This window comes from Schistocerca piceifrons, chromosome 8, assembly GCF_021461385.2.
Source record: "Schistocerca piceifrons isolate TAMUIC-IGC-003096 chromosome 8, iqSchPice1.1, whole genome shotgun sequence".
Lineage (NCBI taxonomy): Eukaryota > Metazoa > Arthropoda > Insecta > Orthoptera > Acrididae > Schistocerca > Schistocerca piceifrons.
This window is the reverse complement of record NC_060145.1, coordinates 312,888,678-312,915,246: the sequence shown is the minus strand read 5'-3', so window position 1 is coordinate 312,915,246 and position 26,569 is coordinate 312,888,678. Positions and strand designations below refer to the sequence as shown.

Below are 26,569 nucleotides of genomic sequence, written 5' to 3'. Positions count from 1 at the left end.
GTATAACCTGTACATAGATGTCTGATGCTATTTACCTCCAGAAACCTAGCTGGGACTTCTAACATCCATGCTATTGAGTTGGTAATCATAATGTTCTTGCCCATTAGTGTAGAGTTGCGATGTAGCAGATACAGCCAGGAAAATAATGAATAAGGCTTACAAGTAGTTCACAGCAAACAGCTTAAACCTTAATCTTATGAAGACTTGTGTTATGCAATTCTAAACAAATATGGCTCACATGGTTTCAGAAGTAGGGATCAGTGGGCACACTCTGGATGAAGCTCCATGTGTGAAGTTCCTAGTCATCTGGATGTATAATAGATTCAGTCCAAAGTCTAGTTTGATTTCAGCTCCCCACACAAGTTTGTTGCATGCAAGCCTCTTTATCTCTGAATAACTACTGCAACATATTTTCATTTGAACTGCTTACTGTAGTCATGAGTTGTTCTCCCTCTACAATTTTTACACCCCCCGCCCCCCTCCCACTTCCCCCCAGTACCAAATGACAATTTCTTGATGTCTGAGAATCTACATACCATCAGTTGATTTCTACTTGTACTCATGTTATATCTTAAATTTCTTTTCTCTGAAGTTCAGTTCAGTATCTGATTGTTCGTTATCCAGTCTACTCATTTAATCTCCCTCATGCTTCTATAAAACAGTGTTCCAAAAGCAATTATTCTCTTTTTATATTAACGTTATATACAAGATTACACTCCATATTACACTTCAGAAAATACTTCCTTACACCTAAATTTGTGCTTGATGTTAACAAATTTCTATTCTCAGGATAACTTTTCTTGCTACTACCAGTTTGCATTTTATGCAGTTTGCAGTCTGCTAAAACAGCAGAACTCATCTACTCAATGCCTTCCCTATGTCGTAAGCAGAAATCTATTTTTCCATAATATTAGTGTATGAACTTAGTTTTGTCTTTTTTCAACCTATCTTCTCATATAAGTCATAGGTATGTTCCTACATTTCACATTTCTCCAAAACCTAAACTAATCTTTCTCCAAGCTGGCTCTATCAGTTTTCCCACTCTTCTATAAGTAATTCATGTTAGTATATAAACTGGCGGTTTGGTACTGTCCACATCTTTCAATGCCTGTTGCCTTTGGTATTGGAATTATTACGTTCTTCTTTGAGTCTTAGGCCATTTCAGCTATCTCAGTTATCTTATATATCATCAGAATAGTATTTTCTCCCAAGGATCATGGCAATTCTGAAGGCATGGCCTTGATTCAACTTACATCTTTCACAACTCGGTCACATTTCTCTCACAACATTGTTTCTTCTATTGCATCACCATCTATTTCCATTTCCTTCCTTATTGTTTTTACACACATTTCCTTTGTAGAACCCTTCTACATGTCCCTCCCACCTTTCACCCTCCTTTGTTTAGTACTAGTTTATGATCTTAGCTCTTTGACTTCATTTAGTTACTTCTTCTTTCTCTAATGGTTTCTTAAATTTTTCTGTAGATGGAATCAATCTTTCCCATAGTCACACATGATTCCACAGCTCTGCATTTCTCCTCTAGCAATTTCTGCTTTGTCATTTTACTCTTCTTATCAGTTTTGTATTTTAGATATATGTAGTCTATTTTGCCTGCAACATTTGTTGAATTGTTACATCTTATCCTTCTGTCAGTTAAATTCAGTCTCTTGTGCGTTGGCTGAGAATTTATACCGAGCCTTGTCTTTTTGTCAACTTGATCGTCTGCTGCCTTCACAAGTCCATCTCTCAAAGCAATTCATTTGTCTTCTGCTTTTACTGGTACTTCTTTCTCCTGTTTCAGTCAGCTATTGTGTCTCATGTTAATTACCTGTCCGTCTGCAACAGATTAGTTAAACAAAAAGCTCAATTGTGCCTGCTTTACACTTGGAAAACTCTTTTATTGAGTTGACTTGCAAATGAGATTTCTGTATTCACTCAACACTGGGGTGTTGCATAATCTTGTGCAGCAATGCAGCCAAGGTCAACAAAGTATTTATTCCATAAATGTATACAGTAAGATTATTGTGAAAGGTGATAACCTAGCATGTTGCAGAATCCTTTTCAGGTGTGTAAGGATTCTTACACTTACATGCCAGTGCATTTACTACTTTGTATCATTTGCGATTATTAAAAAGAGTAAATATAGGATGAAACATGTAATTCAGAAGCACAATACTAGAATCAGAAGAAAATTATTTTGGAGTAACAGCTACACTGATGCCTTGAAATTAGTTTTACAAATACCAAATATATGTAATTTTCTGGAAACTAAATCCATTTGTGTTAGGAAAGCTTCAGAGAACACATACATTAGTTCCTTTTGCTTAAAAAGTTTATAGGGAGGTAATAAAAAATGCAATATGCAAAATGCTAATTTTGTTCCTGGTCTCCCCTACAAATCGCTTTTTATTTCTGTGGTTTATAGGGATGTAATAAAAAATAGGGGTGTAATGAAAAATGCAATATGCAAAATGCTAATTTTGTCCCTGGTCTCCCCTACCAACCGCTTTTTTATTTATGTCGTTGATTGTGTGTGCAAACGGTAAACGTTATTATAGTCCATAGATTCAGACTACCAGAGTGGAAATAAACGACTAACAGGCATAGCAGTCAAGAAAGATTACATATCTTCTCTGTGTATCCAATGAAAACGAAATTTTGACAGAAAATTTTTGCCAGATCGCTATAATAGGGCCAATTGTACAGACCCGGTCAGCAGACCTCAATTGTTTTCGAATTATCGTGGAAAACGAGATGTATGAACACGTAGTAACACCTAACCGGACAATAGATGCGGGATAACTGAACTGATCATTCTGGTAGATTTAAGTAAGTTAAACAGAGAATAGTTTTCCAATGGCAGGAATAGGCACAGAATTAGTGATGACAAGATGGTTTGTTAGAACGAGGAAGGGGAAGAAACAGGGACGTCACATAAATTATATGGAAAAATATGAAGATTCCAAATTCACATATAAATTTCGTACTGCTACTTTTCAGTCTCACGTTTGAGAAACTGGAGCATATGCATGAAATCTGAAAATGTTTCCTAACACAAAACGTTTTGCTTGTGTTGGGCATGATAAGCACTTAATATGGGTACTTCATGAATTATATTTTGTCGTGTTATTTATGTAAATGAGCTACATACAAGTGACCATTTGTGCCAAAGCAGTTTCTCGTATTTGGCGTGTGTTACAATTGCTGCAGTACTAGAAATACCTATTTTGTTTTACCTAGCAGACAGTGACAAAACAGATTTAATAAAATTGAGAAGCCACATCAATTTTGGGTACTATTTGAACTAATGATTTTTTCAACAACGACATTTTGATTTTTCATGTAGTAAACCATTTGAAGAACTTTGATGAGGTATTCTTTTGCAGAAAGGATAGCACTCTGATTAAAGCTCTAGCAAGATTAAAGAGAAAAATATACTAGAACCTAAGAATGGAAGAAATGTTTATTGTGTCGCCTGTCTCTTGTCTTTACTGGTTTTGTTTCCTATATTTAATTTCATGTCACACAAAAGAGAAAGTTATTAGCTAACAAGAAATAAAGAGTGCAAATTTTCTTAAGAGTTATTATTCTCCTGGTCACAAGCAACCCCACCCAGCATTAATTGTGAGTATTTTTTAATGGGGATATGGTGTCAAACCAGTCAACCAGGAGCAGGAGAACCACCAAAGGATTTTTATTTCCACTGTCCCGAACATAGGTTTGAATGCTTCCTTTATAAAATACACACATTTGAATTCCACAGAACGAAGTACAGGGACGTACGATAGAAGAATGCTTTGCAATGCACTGCACTTTGCACACTTAAGACCAAATAACATGTGTTCCATTTCGTCGAACAAATATGTTTTAATTATCAAACTCTTCAGCAAGATATGCGCTACAAAAATGAACATATTTTTGAAAAATCGATTTTTTAACAATTTTTCACGTCCTATCTCAAACGTGCAAGTTATATGACACAATGGCAGATAAAAACTCTTTCAAGCTAAATATATTAATTTTGCGTAACGAAATCGTAATAAATTCCCTCGAAACTATAAATAAATAAGAGATTGCAGTCATGATTCTGCACAGTTCTTGAGTACTCGCACGTCCTGTATCTACTGACGCCTTATCACTAAGATGGTTCTTGTTGTTATAATGTATCACCAGGATAGCAACTACAAGGTATGTCGTTTGTTAGGCACTTAATTGTTGATTAATTTTCTTCCTCGTTTCGCCGACCGAAGTTGCCGTGCGGTTGTAGGCGATGCCAGTCTGTAACCGCGAGACCGCTACGGTCCCAGGTTCGAATCCTGCCTCGGGCATGGATGTGTGTGATGTCCTTAGGTTAATTAGGTTTAACTACTTCTAAGTTTTAGGGGACTAATGACCTCAGAAGTTGAGTCCCATAGTGCTCAGAGCCATTTTTTTCTTCCTTGTTTCATCTGAATGTGCCATCTTGTTTTCACCCTGATTTGTAACGTTTTTACCTCACATAATGGTATTTACACAGAGATTGAAATGTTATTTTACAACCCACTTTGTAAATCATTAGTCTCTCAGACACAAATAAGATATTTGGATTTGGTCAAATTACTTTTTTTTGAAGGGCTACATTTTCGCCTTTGCTTGTTGACTCCAACTTAAACATCAGCATAAATGGTTATATAGGCAGGTTGAGCAGTGGTAAGACTCAACATTATTTCTTTCTGAGTTTCACTAAACTGTCAATTTTAATGCATAGCCATAGCTTCTTGTTGGGGTTAATTCGTAATTTCTTGCACATCCCTTACATTCGCACCGAGTGACTGACATATCACATAATTATTTGAACAGGTTCGATATTGTATCGAACGCTGCCGCGTAGCGGGAAATCTCGAGCCCATACGAACGCGAGTATTGTTTTCCCAATGCTTGATCAGTGTGTCGACTGCGACTGAAAATGGAAAAAAAACTATATTTCGTGTTGTCATTGAACATTTTGATTTGAAGGGTTGGACTGCTGCGCAAATCCAAACAGCACTGAATGACGTTCACACGGTCTCTGCACCATCACTGAAGACCATTTACTTTTGGATTAATGAATTTAAATTCAGTCGGACAAGCACCGAAGACGAAGCGCGCTTCAGCAGTGCAATCGAGATCAGCACAAAGGAACTCTTTGGCAAAATCCATATATGTTAATGCAAGACAGCCGAATAAACATTCATGAGATTGCTGACACTATAGGAGTCTCAACTGAGCAACTGTATAATATCCTGTATGGGGAATTGACTATGAAGAAACTGTAAGCGAGGTGTATGCCGAGATTGCTCACAGTAGGCCAAAAGCCGACATTTCAGCACAATGTCTGTCGGTGTTTAATCACAATCTACAAGACTTTTTGCGCCGATATGTGACTGTTGATGAAACCTTGGTCTACCATTACACACCAGAGTCAAAACAGCAGTTAAAACAATGGATAAATTCTGGTGAAAGTGCACCAATTAAGACTAAGACCATTTTGTCAGCTGGTAAGATTGATGTCTATTGTTTTATGGGATTCCCAAGGAATATTCCTCATAGATTACTTGGAAAAATGCAGAACCGTAACAGGTCCCTACTAGCTTTATTGTTACAATATATGTTGGCTGAAAACAGATGGTTGGCACGCAAAAAAGTTTTCTCTCACAATGATAATGTACCATCCCACACATCAACGATAAAAATGGCGAAATTGCATGAACTGGACTTTGAATTGGTTCCTCATCCACCCTATCTACCTGACTTAACCCGAAGTGAATTCTTCCTTTTCCTTAACTTGAAACTTTGGGTTGTTGGGAGAAATCTTCATCAAATAAGGATTTGATAGTTGCAGTCAATGAGTAGTTTGCAGAGTTTGGCAGAACCTATTTTTTGCGATGGGATGAAAAATGTGGTGAATCACTGGACCAAGTGTGTGGCCCTCAAAGAAGACTATGTTGAGAAGTAAGGTGAGTTGTTTACGAAACAAACATTTTTTTCTTGCTTTTTTACGAGACTTATCAAACCACCTAGTATAATGCTCGATCTGCTAGTAACATGCAAATAAAATCAGAAACCTGAAACTAATAACATATTATTTCAATCTTCTGTGATCGTATGGGTCTATTTTAATGCATACATTAGCTCCCAGTCAAGATAAAATCAGAGAGATTAGAGCCCACACAGAGGCATACCGACAATCTTTCTTTCCACGAACAATACGAGACTGGAATAGAAGGGAGAACCGATAGATGTACTCAAAGTACTCTCCACCACACACCGTCAGGTGGCTTGCGGAGTATGGATGTAGATTTTGTTTTCATCTGACATGAGAGCTGCATATGAACTAAAAACAGGAAACAGCAAACTCATGATAAGTAAACACGGGTTACGTGGAGAACACAGGATTGGTGACTAACGCAGCCACCCACTACAACTCTGACAGGTATGGGTATGCGCAAACCTTGCAGTTTGGGAGCGCTAGAAAAATTTCTCCGGGCAGATTCTGGTTGATTCTTACTACTTTTTGCTAACAACTGCCAGCCAGCCTCCAAGTAGCCAGAAACGCTGTTTAAACGTGACGTTAGCTCTGCGCGTACCCGTGAGCCCACTGGCAGCTGCTTAAACGCACATATTATAATTGCTGGTAAGCGATACATCATTTCAGAGTCGGGGCTTTGCAGTAAGAATTCTGACTGCACGTTTGGAAACATTTAGACCCGCTGGTATGTGTGGGATGGATGTGCAAGTTTTCATTCTCTATTCATATGCATCTTTACGAACTGGAGTCCCTACAGTACGGTTATATCGATAGTACGTTGACTTCTCGATAACTAAAGCCAGGCATTTGTTTACTATGAACATGTAGTTCAACTTTGGTCGAAGTGAGTGTACCGGCGTTCAAATTTCAAGAAGTAGAAATTAGCAGACGACAGGTTAGTAGCGATCTTGGATCTCGTAATCGAGTTGTCTTAAAGAGAAGTAAAATTCGTAAACAGTGTTGTTTATACCGTATCGTTTAACGAGTATAAACAACGCTGTTGATAACCAATGATGTAAGCACTGTGTTGTTTATTACTTGGTAGTTTCTCCTTACTAAGCGAGTAATTCTTATGTTTTAATTGAAACAGTACGCGTCAAACAATGGCAACAAGCAATTCATTGGCTGCTGATTCTGTCACCGCTGACCAGGTGAAATCGGTGAGTACTAATAGAGAATTATGATTCTTGTGTGAATAATTTTGGAGCGTGCAAGGTATTGCGACGCACGTTTTTTACTTTACATTTTTCGTAAATGAAACCAAAGTTTAATAACAGACATACAAATACGATGCAGTATGTGAATTATACACCAAAATGATCCAAAATAAATTTCAAAAAAATGCAGAGGCAAAAAATTGTTTTGTAAATTTCTCCATTTTATAACACTGGCTTTGGTGGCAACTTATTTAATGTTTTTCAAATAAGAATACATGCAGTTGTGTAAGTGTGAAGTCTGACCATGACTAATCATGAATGGGCCTACCATGTTACTATATTCTAAACCATGAAATATGTGTATCACTGAGGTAAGACAAAAGAAATTGGAAGTTTTGTTGCAATCTAGTGAGCTGTAACAGTGGTTAATGCACTTCAATCGCACATGAAGGAGTAAGGTACATATCCTTTTCTGGCCATTCTGATTTAGCTTTTCCATGGTTTCTTGAAGTGAAGATGAATGTGGAGATAATTCTTTAAAAGAGATGTAATCGATTTTCTCCACTGTCCTGTACTGGTCTGAGGATCTGCTGCTTCTCTCTAATGATCTTGTTGTCAGCTGGAGATTAAACTGTATTGTTCCTCCAGCCTTCCTTCATGTTAAGTTGCTTTAACACATGGATTATCATCCATACATGCCTTTGTGGCACAGTTTCTTGAGAACCATTATACCAATCAACTTAGCAGTGGACTGGGACAGCCTCTATTAAACAGTAGCAAATAATCACCATTTATCTTGTCATTAGTGTGCTTATGTTACTGAGAAAGTGCATTTGATGTATCCTGAACTGAAACACTATACATTACACATCACATTATCCTTGTAAGATAAAAGAAAAGACTTGTTTCCCTTAGAGTTACAAAGCCATAGTGAGGTTACATGAACAAGTTTGATGTGAGCAGCATTACCGTGACTCGAAACTGGCAAGGATCACCTGTGCCAGGTAACTACCATGGTACATCATGAGTTGCATTGGAAAGATGCTAGAGTGCTTGGTTAATAGCTGTGTAATCTGGATCTTGGGAACATAAACATAACCAGCTGCTTCCAATGTGGATTTAGAAGGCTCATATCCTCTCTAGACTATCTAGCATTTCTAAATGCAACTGTATGAAACTCTTTCCTGCACAAGCATTTAATAGTGAATATTCTATTACATTCACCGAGCTTCCAACTCTACGTTGAGCATCCATATTTTGCCTAAGTTACGTGACTGCGGTTGTTGTCATAACATCCCCATTTAGTGAGTCCCTTTATTGAAAATCGCTATTTCACTGCTTTTTTGGGTATCAGCTCTCAAGAAAAATTCTCCTAGCAAAATAGTGTGTCTCGTGAGAGTGCCACATTGTTTTCTTTATTAATTTATTTATCACCTGTATTATCACATTCATTATATTGGACTTGTCAAAGTACAAAACACTGTAAAATATTATATATTTACATCATGTACAAAATTTTATCATTCATGTTAACACATCTTTATAGCAAAAACATTACTCTACTTAATCAGAGTATAAAATTATACATATACATGAAGGTAGAGTAAAAGCTAGCAAAACACTTTGGTTGATTTTACTAAAACTATTAAATACCAGTAGGCCTACTTTACTTAAATAGGCATAGGGTCATTCCACGTCAGTTCAACCAGGGGCTCCAGGTCACATAGTCTCAGATTTGACTGAAATTCAGTATACTAATTCTACCAGGTGTGGAACACTCGTGTACAAAGTATTTGTTTCCCCTGCCAATTAGTTCCAGAATTGTTGTTGTTGTTGTTGTGGTCTTCAGTCCTGAGACTGGTTTGATGCAGCTCTCCATGCTACTCTATCCTGTGCAAGCTTCTTCATCTCCCAGTACCTACAGCAACCTACATCCTTCTGAATCTGCGTAGTGTATTCATCTCTTGGTCTCCCTCTACGATTTTTACCCTCCACGCTGCCCTCCAATACTTAACTGGTGATCCCTTGATGCCTCATAACATGTCCTACCAACCGATCCCTTCTTCTAGTCAAGTTGTGCCACAAACTTCTCTTCTCCCCAATCCTATTCAATACTTCATTAGTTATGTGATCTACCCATCTAATCTTCAGCATTCTTCTGTAGCACCACATTTCGAAAGCTTCTATTCTCTTCTTCTCCAAACTATTTATTGTCCATGTTTCACTTCCACTACGACTTCCTGACACTTAAACCTATACTCGATGTTAACAAATTTCTCTTCTTCAGAAATGCTTTTCTTGCCATTGCCAGTCTACATTTTATATCCTCTCTACTTCGACCATCATCAGTTATTTTGCTCCCCAAATAGCAAAACTCCTTTACTACTTTAAGTGTCTCAATTCCTAATCTAATTCCGTCAGCATCACCCGACTTAATTAAACTACATTCCATTATCCTTGTTTTGCTTTTGTTGATGTTCATCTTATATCCTCCTTTCAAGACACTATCCATTCCGTTCAACTGCTCTTCCAAGTCCTTTGCTGTCCCTGACAGAATTACAATGTCATCGGCGAACGTCAAAGTTTTTATTTCTTCTTCATGGATTTTAATACCTACTCCGAATTTTCTTTTGTTTCCTGCACTGCTTGCTCAATATAGAGATTGAATAACATCGGAGACAGGCTACAACCCTCTCTCACTCCCTTCCCAACCACTGCTTCCCTTTCATGTCCCTCAACTCTTATAACTGCCATCTGGTTTCTGTACAAATTGTAAATAGCTTTTCGCTCCCTGTATTTTACCCCTGCCACCTTCAGAATTTGAAAGAGAGTATTCCAGTCAACATTGTCAAAAGCTTTCTCTAAGTCTACAAATGCTAGGAATGTAGCTTTGCCTTTCCTTAATCTAGCTTCTAAGATAAGTCGTAGGGTCAGTATTGCCTCACGTGTTCCGATATTTCTACGGAATCCAAACTGATCTTCCCCGAGATCGGCTTCTATCAGTTTTTCCATTCGTCTGTATAGAATTCGTGTTAGTATTTTGCAGCCGTGTCTTATTGAACTGATAGTTCGGTAATTTTCACATATGTCAACACCTGCTTTCTTTTGGATTGGAATTATTATATTCTTCTTGAAGTCTGAGGGTATTTCACCTGTCTCATACATTTTGCTCACCAGATGGCAGAGTTTTGTCAGGACTGGCTCTCCCAAGGCCATCAGTAGTTCTAATGGAATGTTGTCTACTCCCGGAGCGTTGTTGTGACTCAGGTCTTTCAGTGCTCTGTCAAACTCTTCACACAGTATCATATTTCCCATTTCATCTTCATCTACATCCTCTTCCATTTCCATAATATTGACCTCAAGTACATCACCCTTGTATAGACCCTCTATATACACTTTCCACCTTTTTGCTTTCCCTTCTTTGATTAGAACTGGGTTTCCATCTGAGCTCTTGATATTCATACAAGTGGTTCTCTTTTCTCCAAAGGTCTCTTTTATTTTCCTGTAGGCAGTATCTATCTTACCCCTAGTGAGATAAGCCTCTACATCCTTACATTTGTCCTCTAGCCATCCCTGCTTAGCCATTTTGCACTTCCTGTCGATCTCATTTTTGAGACGTTTGCATTCCTTTTTGCCTGCTTCATTTACTGCATTTTTGTATTTTCTCCTTTCATTAGTTAAATTCAATATTTCTTCTGTTACCCAAGGATTTCTACTAGCCCTCATCTTTTTACCTACTTGATCCTCTGCTGCCTTCACCACTTCATCCCTCAAAGCTACCCATTCTTCTTCTACTGTATTTCTTTCCCCCATTCTTGCCAATTGTTCCCTTATGCTCTCCCTGAAAGTCTGTACAACCACTGGTTTAGTCAGTTTATCCAGGTCCCATCTCTGTAAATTCCCACCTTTTTGCAGTTTCTTCAGTTTTAATCTACAGTTCAGAACCAACAGATTGCGGTCAGAGTCCACATCTGCCCCTGGAAATGTCTTACAATTTAAAACCTGGTTCCTAAATCGCTGTCTTACCATTATGTAATCTATCTGAAACCTGTCAGTATCTCCAGGCTTCTTCCATGTATACAATCTTCTTTTGTGATTCTTGAACCAACGGTTAGCTATGATTAGGTTGTGCTCTGTGCAAAATTCCACCAGGCAGCTTCCTCTTTCATTTCTTACCCCCAATCCATATTCACCTACTATGTTTCCTTCTCTCCCTTTTGCTACTGACGAATTCCAGTCACCCATGACTATTAAATTTTCATCTCCCTTCACTATCTGAATAATCCTTTTATTTCATCATACATTTCTTCAATTTCTTCGTCATCTGCAGAGCTAGTAGGCATATAAACTTGTACTACTGTGGTAGGCGTGGGCTTCATATCTATCTTGGCCACAATAATGCGTTCACCATGCTGTTTGTAGTAGCTTACCCATGAATATTTTCCTATTCATTATTAAACCTACTCCTGCATTACGCCTTGTTTGATTTTGTGTAACCCTGTAGTCACCTGACCAGAAGTCTTGTTCCTCCTGCCACTGAACTTCACTAATTGCCACTATATCTAACTTTAACCTATCCATTTCCATTTTTAAATTTTCTAACCTACCTACCCGATTAAGGGATCTGACATTCCACGCTCTGATCCGTAGAACGCCAGTTTTCTTTCTCCTGATAACGACATCCTCTTGAGTAGTCCCCGCCCGGAAATCCGAATGGGTACTATTTTACCTTCGGACTGTTTTACCCAAGAGGACGCCATCATCATTTAACCGTACAGTAAAGCTGCATGCCCTTGGGAAAAATTACGGCCGTTGTTTCCCCTTGCTTTCAGATGTTCGCAGTACCAGCACAGCAAGGCTGTTTTGGTTAGTGTTACAAGGCCAGATCAGTCAATCATCCAGACTGTTGCCCCTGCAACTGCTGAAAAGGCTGCTGCCCCTCTTCAGGAACCACACATTTGTCTGGCCTCTCAACAGATACCCCTCCGTTGTAGTTGCACCTACGGTGCGGCTATCTGTATCGCTGAGGCATGCAAGCCTCCCCACCAGCGCCAAGGTCCATGGTTCATGGGGGGAGTTCCAGAATTATGACTTGTGAAGGAAGGTGGTGTGACCCAGAAATTGCAACCCGCATCTGGTAATCTATCTTCAGACCCAACTTCAGGTCTTAATAACTTTGGAACTATTCCACACAGTCCAGTGAAATTTTTACAACCCAGTAACATCCATTTAGAGAACACACTCCATTAATCAAAACACCAACAACATATTTATGAGGGAAAATAAGAAATTCCAAAATGTGATGAAAAATGTAATACATTAAAGGTACATATTGCAGGTGCCCCCTATGCCAAATATAATTCACTCAAAAAGGGTATAGGCTACATTTTTTTGTGGTAAGCTTAGTGTGGCCTAAACACACACAGAACTCATCATGCCCATATCAGTCACAAAAACATGCACACGAAAATACAAAAATTTGAAAAATTACCTGAAAAACATGGATTTTTGAAGTGTGGTAGCACAAAAGGGACAAGTGGTATCCAAGCCAAATTTCACACACTGCATAAGTAGACCATAACGATATCTCAAAATTTCAGCATGTTATTGCAAGACATTTGTGTACAATGGAAGTTGACAGATGTATTTAGTGATGTGGCCATTGTTCCACAACACAATTTTGTAAAAACTGTTCGTAAACTGTTCTGCCTCTTCTTATCCTCTCCCATAACTGTTTAATCACGAAGTAACAACATATAGACAGATTAACACAACCTATTGTTAATGTTTACTGCACCTTAACTGCTAAATACCAGTCAATCGTGCTTCGAACATAAGTTCTTACACACTTTAGCTACTGTACTCTGTATATTGACTGGCAAATTGTACTGTCTTCCTGACACTGTGGTAGGAACTGGAACTGTCATAAGAATATGTTCAAAAGGAATCCAACGCCTGTCTGCCAAACGTGGCCAATGAAATGATCTTGCTGGTCCTGCTGGTGGCATGAAGTTCACAAATACATCACCTTCTGCTTCACAGCACTCTGCAACACATCCTAAGTACCATTTGTCATCATAAAAAGCAATAACATAGCAACCTGTTTGTATGTTGCTGCTTTTGCTTCTGAATCCTGAGTCAGACACACTGTGAAGACACATGTTGTGCATGAACCTATAGTTATAACTGGACAGTCTGCTCATCTGCACATTGTCAGTGTCCGCTGGTGAGAACTGATGATGGCTCCTTGTGCCTGCAACAGTTTTAACGTGTTCTAGTCTGCTTTTTAGCAACTCTTCTACTGATTTCACCTCATCTTTCTAAACATAGAATGATTGTATGCCAGAGATATTTTTCTGTACCCGGGTAAATAATTGAAGAGGTGTTAGAATGTGACATTCTGTAGGGTGCTGCAGACTAGATCGTGATGCCATGCAGTTAATGGTAGCACCAATACCATCACATACATTTTTACCATGACTTCTTGCGAAAAAATTCCATTCTGCGTGAATCTAAAAATCGTGTATAAATTTTTGAGATTTTTACAGTTTTTGTACTGACTAGCTGCCCCATCACTGAAGTATTTCACAAAATGTATGTGATGCAGCTTGTTTTTCACATACGCTGTTATGAAAATATAATGTTAGCAAGGGACTAAGACTAGATTGTTGCTAAGTGCCGACCCTCTTTAAAATGTTTTTGAACAATGTACAAAAATTTTAAAATGAAATGCAAAAATATGGGAATTAGAACAGGTGATGACACTCTGTTCTCTCTAAATTTCACTGATGATCAGGTCATTTTAGAGGAGGATCTATATTATGTTGCACCCCAGCAAGAAAAATGACAAGAAGTTGGAAAAACGGCAATTTTTAGTTTGGCGATGAAAAATGTGTGTGAAGTACCCCGACATGCACAAAACATGTAATGGAATTTACTCGCAATAGTACTTACTGGAAATATAAGGGAAGCTTGTACTATAACAGTATAAGTAATTCTTTAACTTGAGTTTTATCGAGTATCACATTGAGTTGTCACAGTTCTTGCCGGTGTGCAGTATGGTATGAAAGGTTTAAGAATAATATGAGCAGTAGGGTATGAAAATAGACTTCATAAAGACTGAATGCCTGGTTGTTGGAAGTATAGGAAAGGAGGTTTTATGGGTGATGTATCTACAGTAAAATGTAGAAGATCACATAAACAGTTAGGGACAATCGTTTAGAACAAGGGTAGAAGCAATGAGCAAATGAAGCACACCATAGGAAAGGAAAAAATGACAATTAAGCAGCTGCACTCCATTATTGGAATAAAAATACATAAACAATGTGAAAGTTAGGATATACAAAAGTATAGTTGAGAGCATTGCACTGTATGGTGCTGAACTGTGGGAACTCTCCAGGATCAATGAGAAGAAATTAAAGGCAAATGAAATGGAATTTTGGAGATGAAATTGTAAAGTATCAAGAAGAGAGAAAATAAGAAATGAAGTGCTATGAAGACAGACAGCAGTTACGAAAGATATCATACACACAATTGAAAACAAATACCTAGCACTGGACGAACATCTGAAATGAATCCAGTGGAAAGATGGGCTTCTAAAATATGGCACTGGAGACTTCCATGACACAGAAAAAGAGGAAGACCCCGGCTACATTGGAACAATCGAGTGAGGTGTATGGTGCAGGACAGAGCCATGTAAGAATAAGAATGGCAAGGTAGAAGGAGGAGGAAACTTGGATGCAAGATGCTGCATGGTATAGAAAACTTGCAGAATGAAGATTTTTTCAGCTATATGTGAAATTCAGCTGCTGGCTTCAGATTTATCATTTACAATGACTTATTTTTTAACAAACACAGTAGACTTTTTTGAGACAAATGAACTGAAAAACTGGATATACACTTGGGCAAAGATTTTATATGAAAATGCATCAGGAAGCTATGAGTTGCTGGTGGTGGCGATCATGTGTATGTTTGTGAGGTGTACTTGTATGTGTGAATGAATGGTTGTGTGTTTCCTTTTCTGATGATGGCTTTGGCTGTAAGCTAATGGGTAAGTAGCAATCTATTTTTTCCTTATATTGTTGTAAGCCACAAACTAGCCCGTTGTGCACAATTCTGCCAGTAGCCAAAGTGAAATATCTGTAAAAGGAACAATGCAAGTAGGAGACTATACAAAAGAGTCACACATGTGATCAAATCCAGTTAGATGCTAATTTTACAGAGACAAAAGCAAAGTGACAAGCTTATGGGGGAGGTAGATGTCTTCCAAAGTTTCTGCCCATCTCCAGCAGCAGCAGCAGTGACACTTTCAGTATCAAGGAAATGCTTGTAGCACTGAAGAAGTTCCCATCTCTTCCCATGTGCCCTCTGAAATCTCTGACTGCAGCCTGGACAATAGACTCAATTTTTAATTTACTATCAGTTTTTCATCTCCTTACAATGATAAATATTAGAGAGAGAGAGAGAGACCAGATAATAAAGGAATCTTTCAACATTTGTGTATTCTGTTTTTTCAGTCAGTAAAACAAGCAGGTATTACCCATTATTGTTTGATTATATGACTGCTACGCAATTAGTGGAAACAGTCACATGCATTAAATATCTGGAAATAGGTGTACAGAGATATTTATTAAAATGAATGACCAGGTAAAACTAATTGTAGAAAAGGCAGGTGCCAGACAGATTAATTTTGAAGAATCATCAGAAAATGTAGTCTATTCACAAAGGACATATCTTTAAAAAAAACTGTTGTTCACCCTATACGTGAGTAGTGATCCTCAGTCTAGGACCATTACCAGATAAGGTGGACAGAGGAAATATATAAGATTCAAAGAGCAGCGCATTTTATCAAGAGTTAACTTAGTAACCTCAAAAGTATCTAAGAGATGCTCATTAGAGTGCCTGTTAAATGTCACTTCTAAAAGGCTTTGCTAATTTATCTTGGGATTCTCTCTGATTTTGTTCCCATTCCATGTAAAAGCTGTGCGAAATGTGGGCTGAGTAGGATAAGGGAAAAAGGTGTCATCATCATCATCAATTAAGTTTGCAGTGGGCATAGATGGTTCACTGAGATTGGACAGTGTATTAATGGAATTGTGTCACCTGGTCTATGGTCGTGTCCAGATAAGCTGTCATTCAGACGAACGGCTGCTCAAAACATTCTCCGTGCCATGGACACAGGCCAGTCTGACCAATTCTGTGCTTTGGGGGACATTCACATGAGTTTCGATAGGGTCTGTGGTAGTAATTAAGACACCATGGCAGATTTGGATTATGATCATTATTGGAGACCATGTGCATCTCTTAATGCTTGATGTGTTCCTCAGCTACAGTGGCATCTCCAAGCTGGAGAACTGTGTGTGTCACAGAAGCAGAATGCTGCTACAGTATTTTGAGTAGCATGGCATTGAACTTAAATTGATATCTTGGCTACCAAATTCGCTTAATGTGAATGTGATTGAATACATTTTGAGTACTTGAGCTAGACCGACAAACTGCTGGGGTGGATTCCTGATTGAAAGTGGAGGAGAAAAGGTCCTGTGATCATGTATCTGGAAATGGGCGATGTGTGTGCAAGAGATGTTCAAAGTGGCCTCCATGGGATTGCAGGTGATAGGGATAGCAGTAGGTGTCATGCAGGATACATGTAATTGTACTTTGGCTTGCAATATGTGGCAGGCCACTTACCTGGAGCTTGTACTAGGATTCGTCTAAATATCTTGTAGAACCTGATCCTACAAATGTGCTGTATGCACAGTCCTGTGCCTCTCTGCATGTTCATCTGTCTGAAAGGACCACTGAGCACGCAAATGCCCAAAAAGTGCTTGAAATGTTGTGTGATGTGGTTGGTGTCTGTGAGGGTACTTGTTCTGGTAAAGCAGAGTTCCCTCCCGACCATTTCCTTCTCCTTGTCTGTACACAAACACCATCTCGACTTGTTCCCAAGATGAATACGCAACTGTTTTGCTACTTATTGTAACCCACGGCACATGCTCAGACGAGCTGTCATTCATCACCACTATCTACTGTAGCAGTAATGCATTTCCATACATATGTTCCTAGGACCTATTTTCCTTCATTTCCAGTCATGAATTCGCCCTGCAGTTTGTCAGTTTTATTAAGTTCACCCTGTATACATCAAAACATTATTCTGTCCTTCTATGAGACAAAAGGACCATATTTGAATAATTTCAGTCTTTTTTCAAAACTTGAAAAATATCATGTGTTAATTGTGATCTCTCTCATGAGATTTTTGAAAAACTGAAATTAATTATGGTGCATGGCTCTTATTCTACCACCTTGGCTGTCTTTGATTGTAATTTGTCTTCTGAATCAGAAATCAAAGTGGTCATTGCAGTGAATCATGCTTCCAACAAAAATATTGAAAACCTTAAATAGGAATTGATCAAATCCCAGAAATTATCAGTAATCTGACTGAACTGCTTGTTTCTCATAAAATAAGTATATTGTTTTTCAGGGTTAACTTGTGTTCTTTAAGACAGAGCCACCACACTGGAATGAAAATAGAGATTTCATTAATACTTTACGCCTAGTTATTAAACTGAAAGTTGTAAATTTTCCGCTAGGTAAGGTTGCAAACTCACGGACTACTACAAATAATTTACATAAAATGTAGCATATGCCTCAGGTTGTGAGAATTTTTCAGGGAATAAAAACAAAAAACTTTATCTAAGAATAAGAATTTTTAAAGAAAAATGTGTTTGTATCACAAATGTTGTAAATAGTAGCTTTGGTTGTTGTATAGTACAGCAGTATGAACAATTAAGTTGAAATGTATTGGCTAGCCATCTATTTCTAAATAATATTTTTATACAAAAAGTAAATTATATTTTATATGACTTTTTTGTTTTTTCTTAATATAGAGACAGAGGAGCACACTTTCCCTTTTCCTATTAAGCCTAAGTTACATGCATCTTTCCTATTTTATTCTGTGTTTTTATATGTAACTGAACTGGGGTATAGCACACAGGTAACAATCAAATTTGGAAAGTAGTAGCCACCCTAATGCCCATCCAGACCAGTGGCAGATGTTATAAAAGAGGAATTATGCATCACTATGTATTTTACTGTTAAAATTTCAAGAGCATATATTGCTAGAAGAATTTAAAATACACACACACACACACACAGTCAAGGTAAAATTATATAGATTAGAGATCATGCAATGACTTTTGTTCCCATACACAGTTAGCAACTGGAACAAAAGAGAGGTAATGACAATGGTACATGAAGTACTCTGTGCCACACACACTGTAAGTTGGCTTGTGGAGTATTTTATGTAAAGAAATGAGTTATAAACCTGCATAAATTTTTAGTAGTGACTATGTTTAGTGCATTTACTAACACACCATAAATAAATGCAGCATACTGATGTTTACTGTTGTAATAATACTAATAACTGTGATTGTTATTTTCTAGTTCAGGGACTTTCTGCTGTCTTACAACAAGCTGTCAGAGATGTGTTTCATGGCATGTGCTTGGGACTTCACAACTCGAAAAGTTAAGAATCAAGAAGTAAGTCATATGTTAGTATTTGTTTGAGACAATAAGACAACAAAACAAGCAAATCATAGGGAATGTATGAAAATAGTTCCATGTCAATGTGTATACTCCACTAGTCATTTTACAGTCCATGGCAGAGGGTATTTCGTGTCATTACTAATTATTATCTAACTTACAAATGAAGTGTATAAAAAATGAATATCAGTAGCCTTGCATTTGCACCATAATCTTTCGTCTTCTTTGCTACATATTTCATTTATTCATTAAATTTTATATTGCTTTTTAGTATTTCCCCTTGGTATATGTATAACTGTACACCGATAAGCCAAAACATAATGACCGCTGTCCACCACGATGCAGGATGCTCCATGGTGGCGTTGCAGACATGACACGGTATCAAAAGTACTTAAGTGGAGAAAACATGAGTGAGGGATCACCCTAGCAAAGGTATGGGCTGCAAATGGGAAATTCATTGAGATAAGCTACTTTGACAAAGGGCAGATTATTATTACACAGAGCCTGAGAATGAGTATCTCGAAAAGAGGGAAGCGGATCAAATGTTTATGTGCTACTGTTGTAAGCATCTACGGAAAGAGGTGGGCGGACAGTGAAACTACCACAAGACACTAAATGGTTGGATGTCCATGACTTGTCACAGAATGTGGGGTTCAGAGGCTTGTCTGCTCTGTTAAGTAGAATAGATGGTGATCTGTGGCATCTCTACCAAAAGACAACAGTGCTGGTGCACGCACGAGTGTTTTGGAGCATACCATTCATCATGAGTTGCTGAACGTGGAGCTCTGTAGCATACCACTCCTACATGTTCACATTTTGACGCAGCGACATTGTCAGTTACGATTACGGGACTCGACCGTCTACCAATGGAAATGTGTCAGCTCTTTGAGTGAACCACGTTTTTGCTACACTAGGCTGATGGTGTTTTCCACAAATGCAGTCATTGAGGCGAATGGCATCTTGAAACATGCAGCGCACCAGATGCCAGCTGGTGGATGCAATATTATGCTATGAGTGACATTCTCCTGCACTTGCTTAGATCCTGTTGTATTAATTGAAGACATGCTGACAGCTGCAAACCACGTGCACCCCATCGTGCTTGATGTATTTCTCGGCAGTCGTGTCATCTGGAAGCAGGATAGTTGTCTGTGTCTCAGAGCCAGAACCATGCATTATAGTGAACTCATGTTGATGTCTCCATGACCAAATTCACCTGATGTAAATCCTATGGAACCCATCTGGGTCACTATCAGGTGCCATCACTGGCTGTGCAAATCAGTGGCCAGTTATTTATGCGAATTACATGAGCTGTGCATAGACATCTAATGCCACATACCTCCATAAACCTACCAATAAACTGTTGGATCCCTGATAAGCAGAATCAATAATGTACTTAGTTCTAAGATGGACAAACAAGGTCTTAATGAGGTGGTTGTAATTTTTTGGCTCATCGATGTATACAAAGACAATAATTTTACTGTGCCTTTAATGCCACATACCTTCACAAACCTACCAATAAACTGTTGGATCCCTGATAAGCAGAATAAGTAATGTACTTAGTTCAAAGATGGACAAACAATGTGTTAATGAGGTAGTCATAATTTTTTGGTTCATCGGTGTATACACAGACAATAATTTTACTGTGCATTTATGGTACATGACTGTCGTAGGGGGGTTTAATAGTGTTACTTCTTAATGCTTCTGTACCATTTCTAAACACTTCTGAATTGGGGGTGGGCTGACAGTGCCATGAGCCCTGTTACCATAACCTTTGGGTATGATTCATTGACCGTCATCTAGCCAGACCGCACAACATTGTGTGTCACAGAGAGCAGCGGTCTTGGTTTGCCTGCCTTGATAGGTACAAACCTCTGCATGCCAATGAGGTGGATTGCTGTTGAACCAAAACAGTTTAGAGCACTGGCCACAACCATACATTAAGATATTGCAGAGCCTGTGTTGATCAGGAGTACAATGCAATGTTCATTCGGACATGTGTACATGGCCAAAGGAACAGGCACTGCAGCAACTACTGCCATTATGAAATACAGAAAATGTATTCATAATTGTATGGACAACCATCAGATGTATAGTGGAATGATGACAATGAAAATTTGTGCCAGACTGGGACTTGAACCCAGATTTCCTTCTTATTGCGAGTGTTCACCGTATCATTAGGTTATCCGAGCATGCTTCACGGCCAGACCCAAACTTCCATATATCGTCAGTCGTGTGTCTACAACATGCACTCGTATATCCATTATGTATATTTCTGTACATGGGAGACAGTTTAACTTAAAGTTCCTTGCCCAGTGTCACTTGACTATTAAAAAAGGTCACTGAAGGTGGAAATGCTGTGCAAAAGCATGCCGGTGGTTGTAGCTGTTCCACCACACCACAGGATGATCGATACGTAGCCCTAGTAGTGAGAAGGTACCGACATTCCACTCCCAGGCAGATCACTGTGGACATTGCAACTGCAACCAGTACATGTTTGTTTGCCAGAAACATTTTGCAGTAATTAAATCAGGCTGGTTTATATGCATGGAAGCCTGTTAAATGCATCCCACTTCAACCATGCCATAATCAAGAGAAAATGTACTGCAGTAGAGAGCATGTTGGTTGGGGTCAGCGACAGTGGTCCACAGTCACCCTTTATTGTGGCAAGTTATTCTAGCTACCAGTTAGTGTGTGTGTGTGTGGGGGGGGGGGGGGGGGGGAGAGCAGGTGCAGGGGTTGTTACACATAACAGAACATTCATGAATGTCATCAGTGTGGCCTAGGCGTTGTAGTGTGGGCAGGCATTGTGCACAATGGCTGACCATATCTTTGTGGAGGTACTTTAGAGCATAGCGGTATTCCAGGGAGATTATTCTGGATTGTGTCCATCTGTTTTGGGATGTGGTAGGCACTGACTTTGTGTTGGACACACTGGAAAGTGAAGACAGCATACTTATGGAATGGCCTGTGTACCCTCTGGACCTAAGCCTTATAGAGCATGCCTGGGATGCTGTTGGCAGATGTGTTTCTCAATGAACACACTGTGCTGGAACTGCCTTGGAGAGATGTGTGACAATATCCCCCAAGAACCTGAGGTAGTTTGGTACACAGTATGAATAACAAGTGCAAAATATGCATCAGTGCCTGAAGACGGAATATTTCCTACTGAGAGGACGATATCAACCTTTATGTTGGGAGTCCGAACTGTGTCAAACATGAGCATTAATTATGCCTGTTATCCTGCTTTCCCATGTAGTGAAATCAGTACCATTTTTCATTATAAATATATCACTCCATCTCTGTTATGAACCTGATCCTGCTGGAAGTGGCAGCTTTTTCTACGAAGTAAACATCATGGGCATTTTTAAAACATTTTTTATTTAATTGAAAAGTAGTGGTAGACCATTACCTTGAGACACAGTGTTACCAAACATCTCCCATCTGTGAGGCTGTTTTAGTGATCTAATTATAAACATACAGTTTTTCCCATCTCAGCTGTCTTTGATGTACAAAGTTGGATAATTGACTGACACATTTGAGCACTAGAATGATTTCTGTTAAGGATATGTTCAGGTTGTAATCCAAATGACTTGACAGTTTGTAGCCAGTTATTGATATTTCAACAAGGGGGCACCCCATTATTTTCAAGGCACAGTTGCTAAAAGATATCACTGTGAATGGAAATTTAAATTCATTTTTTGTAGTCAGTAGACTATTTATTCCATTCAACAGGGTCTATAATTCTTGCTCACCTTCACAAAGAATAGCATCATTAGTGAATCTTAGCACTGATATTTTTAGCTCTGAGTTCTTATCTCATTTCTGAATTTTTCTTTTACTGCCTTCATTGGTTCTTTGATACACCGGTTGAACAGTAGAGAAGAAACAGTATTTCCTCCTCATATGCTCTTTTTAATATGAGCACTTTCGGTTTGGTTTCTGTACATATTTTATATTACCCATCTTTCCCTATAGTGTACACCTGTTTATTTATTTATTTTTTTTTTCCTGTTAAGCTTTGCTTAAGCCTTGCTTCCATTGTGAAATGCAACATTGGAACTGCTTCTCATGCTTTCACCTTTCTTAAAACCTGATTCTCAATTTTCAGTTCCATTCTTTTCTATATTATCCAGGTCAGCAACATGGGTGAATGAGCATTAATCTGTCCTTGCTGTCTTAGAGATTGTGTGCATGGTATGCTTCTGAAAATCTTATGGTATGTCTGTAGTCTTATAGATTCTACACACTATTTTGAATAATTGTTATGTTGCCACTTTTCCTAATGATTTTAAAAATTGCAAACGAATGTTATCTGTTCCAACTGTTTTGCTGTATAGCAAAACTTCCATAGCTCTTTCAAAACCAAGCGAGGTGGCGCAGTGGTTAGACACTGGACTCGCATTCGGGAGGACGACGGTTCAGTCCCACGTCCGGCCATCCAGATTTAGGTTTTCCGTGATTTCCCTAAATCGCTCCAGGCAAATGCCGGGATGGTTCCTTTCAAAGGGCACGGCCGACTTCGTTTCCCATCCTTCCCTAATCCGATGAGACCGATGACCTCGCTGTCTGGTCTCCTTCCCCAAAACAACCAACCCACTCTTTCAAACCCTGACTATAATAATGGTTCACCTAAGTCTTCCAAATAGACACCCACTTCTTCTTCTATCACATTAGCAGACATCTACTATCTTCTGTACACATAGTAGAAGCCCTTTTGTTTTCTTAATGTTAATGACATAGCTTTTATAATCTCCAAAAATTATATTGACTTTCCTGTAAGCAGACCCTGTCCTTCCGCCAACAAATTTCCTTTCTCTCTTCAAATTTTTTCTGCAGCCATTTTGCTTAAGCTTCTTTGCTCATCCACTTTATACCATACCTATATTTGTTTATCTTATCATTACCCTTTTTAGGGATCCTATTACCCACTCAGCCGGCTAGTGTGGCCGAGGGGTTCTGGGCGCTTCAGTCTGGAACCGCGCGACCGCTATGATCGCAGGTTCGATTCCTGCCTCAGGCATGGATGTGTGTGATGTCCTTAGGTTAGTTAGGTTTAAGTAGTTCTAAGTTATAGGGGACTGATGACCTCAGATGTTAAGTCCCATAGTGCTCAGAGCCATTTGAACCATTTTATTACCCACTCAGTCGATTGCTTTATAGTGGTAATTGTTATTGATTTATCTACAGTTTTAGAGAAGATCAGACACATTTCACTGTTCTTCTATACTTCAGTATCTCATGTCATTTTTATTGAGTCTTCCTGATGATTTCATTAACCTTCAGTCTACTGTCCATCAGTATTAAATTGTAACATGGGTCTGTATCTGCTCTGGGGTATCTATGAGTCATGTCCAGAAATTGAGTACTCAATAATTTAAAAATAAAAAAGGCAATATACTCATAAAAATTTCACAGATCTCAGGATTCCAAGTGTGCCCATCGGCATTCTAATTCCAGCAATCTACACAAATCTGGCAGCAGTGTATAAGGAGTGTTCAAATGAAAAGATACAAACTGGTTGAAATTTGCAAATGCTGCTTTGGGATAACATAGTGAGACATCTAGGGACGTGAATATAGTGTTGTCACAGCCCTATAAAAATGCAAAGCTGTATCATGAGCAGGAAATGTGATGCTCACCATCTTTTCAGACATCTGAGGTCTGGTAGTCATAGAATTCCTCGAGCACAGCCAAATCATTAACCGTGATATATACCATGAGACAGTCCATAACCTTTGCAAGTCCATCAGTAGCCTTTGTAAGTCCATTAAGAGCAAACTGCTTGAGCTGCTCACGGAGGGGGTGATTCTGTTGTACAATAACATTCATCCACACCTCACCATGGTCTCACAAATTTTAATGGCCATGTTCAAGTGGTAGCAGCTTGAGCATCTGCCCTAGAGCCTGGATATGTTGCTGCTAAAAATAAATAAATAAATTCTAAACTCTGATAACAAACTGAAGGACTTATTGTAGGGATGGCTCCTGTCACAGCCACAGGAATTCTGGGAACAGGGAGACCTTTGGCTTATGAAACAGTGAGATTGTTGTGCTCAGGCCTCTGATGATTACTTTTCCTTAAAGACTTCAATTATACCCACAGTTCTGTTTCATACCTTTTCTTTTGAACATCCCTCTTAGGATGCAGAAGTGTCTGGAGGAAGTGTTGCATTCTGCTTGAGCTGTTACAGTGTTCGTATATCTGCTCATGGTGATTAATATCACAAATTCTAGACATAAAGTCGCAAGTAAAGAGTCCAAGCCTTTCTTTCTTTTTTTAAACTACATTTTCTGGTCTGATAGAACCTCAAAGATAATTTCTTCGCTTTCTGATCCCCACCTGACACCCGCTACAATTCAACCAGGTGAATGCGGCACACCTTGGGTATCTCTCTGCCCATGCATTGATAAACGTAAAACTGTTTCTTATTGTAGTTTGATTGTCTATGCATGGTAAGTTTGATAAACATAGTGAAAAGTGTGCAGTTAACAAAATATGCATAGGTTGCTATGAATTTATCAATTTTCATTTCCTTGTTTGAAGTTGTTGTATTTGTCTTGCATTTGAAAATTGTATTTTGCATACTTGAATCTTATGAACTTCATCTAAGCATTATAAAATAGGTGCAAAAAGTTCTTAAAATTGGTGACATAGTGTTTGCTTTGGATTTAATAGAGGGGTAAAGACACCATAGGCAGCTTTGAAACATTTGTATTGTGCATGGAGTAGTTCTGTTGGCAGCTCACATAAGAAAAGGATTTTCTTGTTTAAAGCAAGAATGTTTTTCCACATTCAGTAAGTCTCAGTAATTGATGTATTTGATGAACTGTGACTATTTATTCTTCATGTGATGTTTGCATTCAGAAGGTAATAAATAGTTCAGCAAACTGTATATGTACAGATTGTAGCTGCAGTTATTCATGAAATAAGTTATTATAAGTAATACTGCTCGATACAGTTTGGTTCACACTATCTCATCTGATTTTGCACCATTTTTGCATGTGTAAGAATTCTATCAGCACATTGTTTCATAAATACGACAGGTTAAGTATTGATCACAATGTTGTTAAATCATGTGGCATCAATTTTAATAGTGTGACTTTACAAACATAGCCTTCTTTTCATGAGCTGCTAACAATATAAAAATCGCAACAGAATTTATTGTTGTGGCAATTCATTAATTCTGAAGATAATTGCACAACAAACATAACTGCCTGCTAGGCAACTGAAGCGATAGTCATTACACAAGTTCTGTACATTATCTGATCAAAGGTATCCATACACCCATTAATGGATGTTATTTGAAATGTGTCCACCTTCACCCTTTCGTCGCAAAAATAATTTATTAACAGTTACTGTATAACTTCTTAATAGTAACTGTATAATTTATTAATGTAGAACAGACATATTTACATAAAGTAATACATAAAAATATGTTTTTATTTTTATTTTATTTTTTATTTTTGGAAGGCTTGTAAGGGATCATTAGCGGTTGTGGATCAAGTTGGGATCGTGGTTAGAACTGTTCAAGGCAGGGCTCAGTGTCAGGTTTGTTGTTGGATAGGTTTTGGGATTGGGTTGCAAAGTGATATTTCCAGTCAACATTATGTGTAAAGGAAAGTTGGTCCTTCACCAAAGCAATATGGTTAAATGCAGGTTTAGGGCTGAAAGTGAGACCCTTGGATAATACAGATAATTCGGGGGGGGAGGGGGGGAGAGTGCATTGGGCGAGAAGTTGAGAACACTGTACTGGTGTGACTGGTTCTTGTGATTATGGGTTATTACGGGTCTGGGAAGCAGTGGTGAAAGTTGTTGGATGTTAAGAAG

At 38.5% G+C, this 26,569-nt stretch overlaps 1 protein-coding gene across 1 annotated transcript in view; it reads left to right on the top strand.

Moving 5' to 3' along the window:
- Positions 1 to 6,813: 6,813 nt before the first annotated feature.
- The window catches only part of LOC124711830 (mitochondrial import inner membrane translocase subunit Tim9), a 43,638-nt gene continuing 23,882 nt past the window's right edge, over positions 6,814 to 26,569 (top strand). Inside the window, exons 1-3 of the mRNA XM_047242057.1 lie at positions 6,814 to 6,941; positions 7,137 to 7,206; positions 18,643 to 18,738. Of these exons, the coding sequence (XP_047098013.1) occupies positions 7,150 to 7,206; positions 18,643 to 18,738 (153 nt within the window). The 5' untranslated portion in view covers positions 6,814 to 6,941; positions 7,137 to 7,149. The remainder of the gene's footprint in view (positions 6,942 to 7,136; positions 7,207 to 18,642; positions 18,739 to 26,569) is intronic.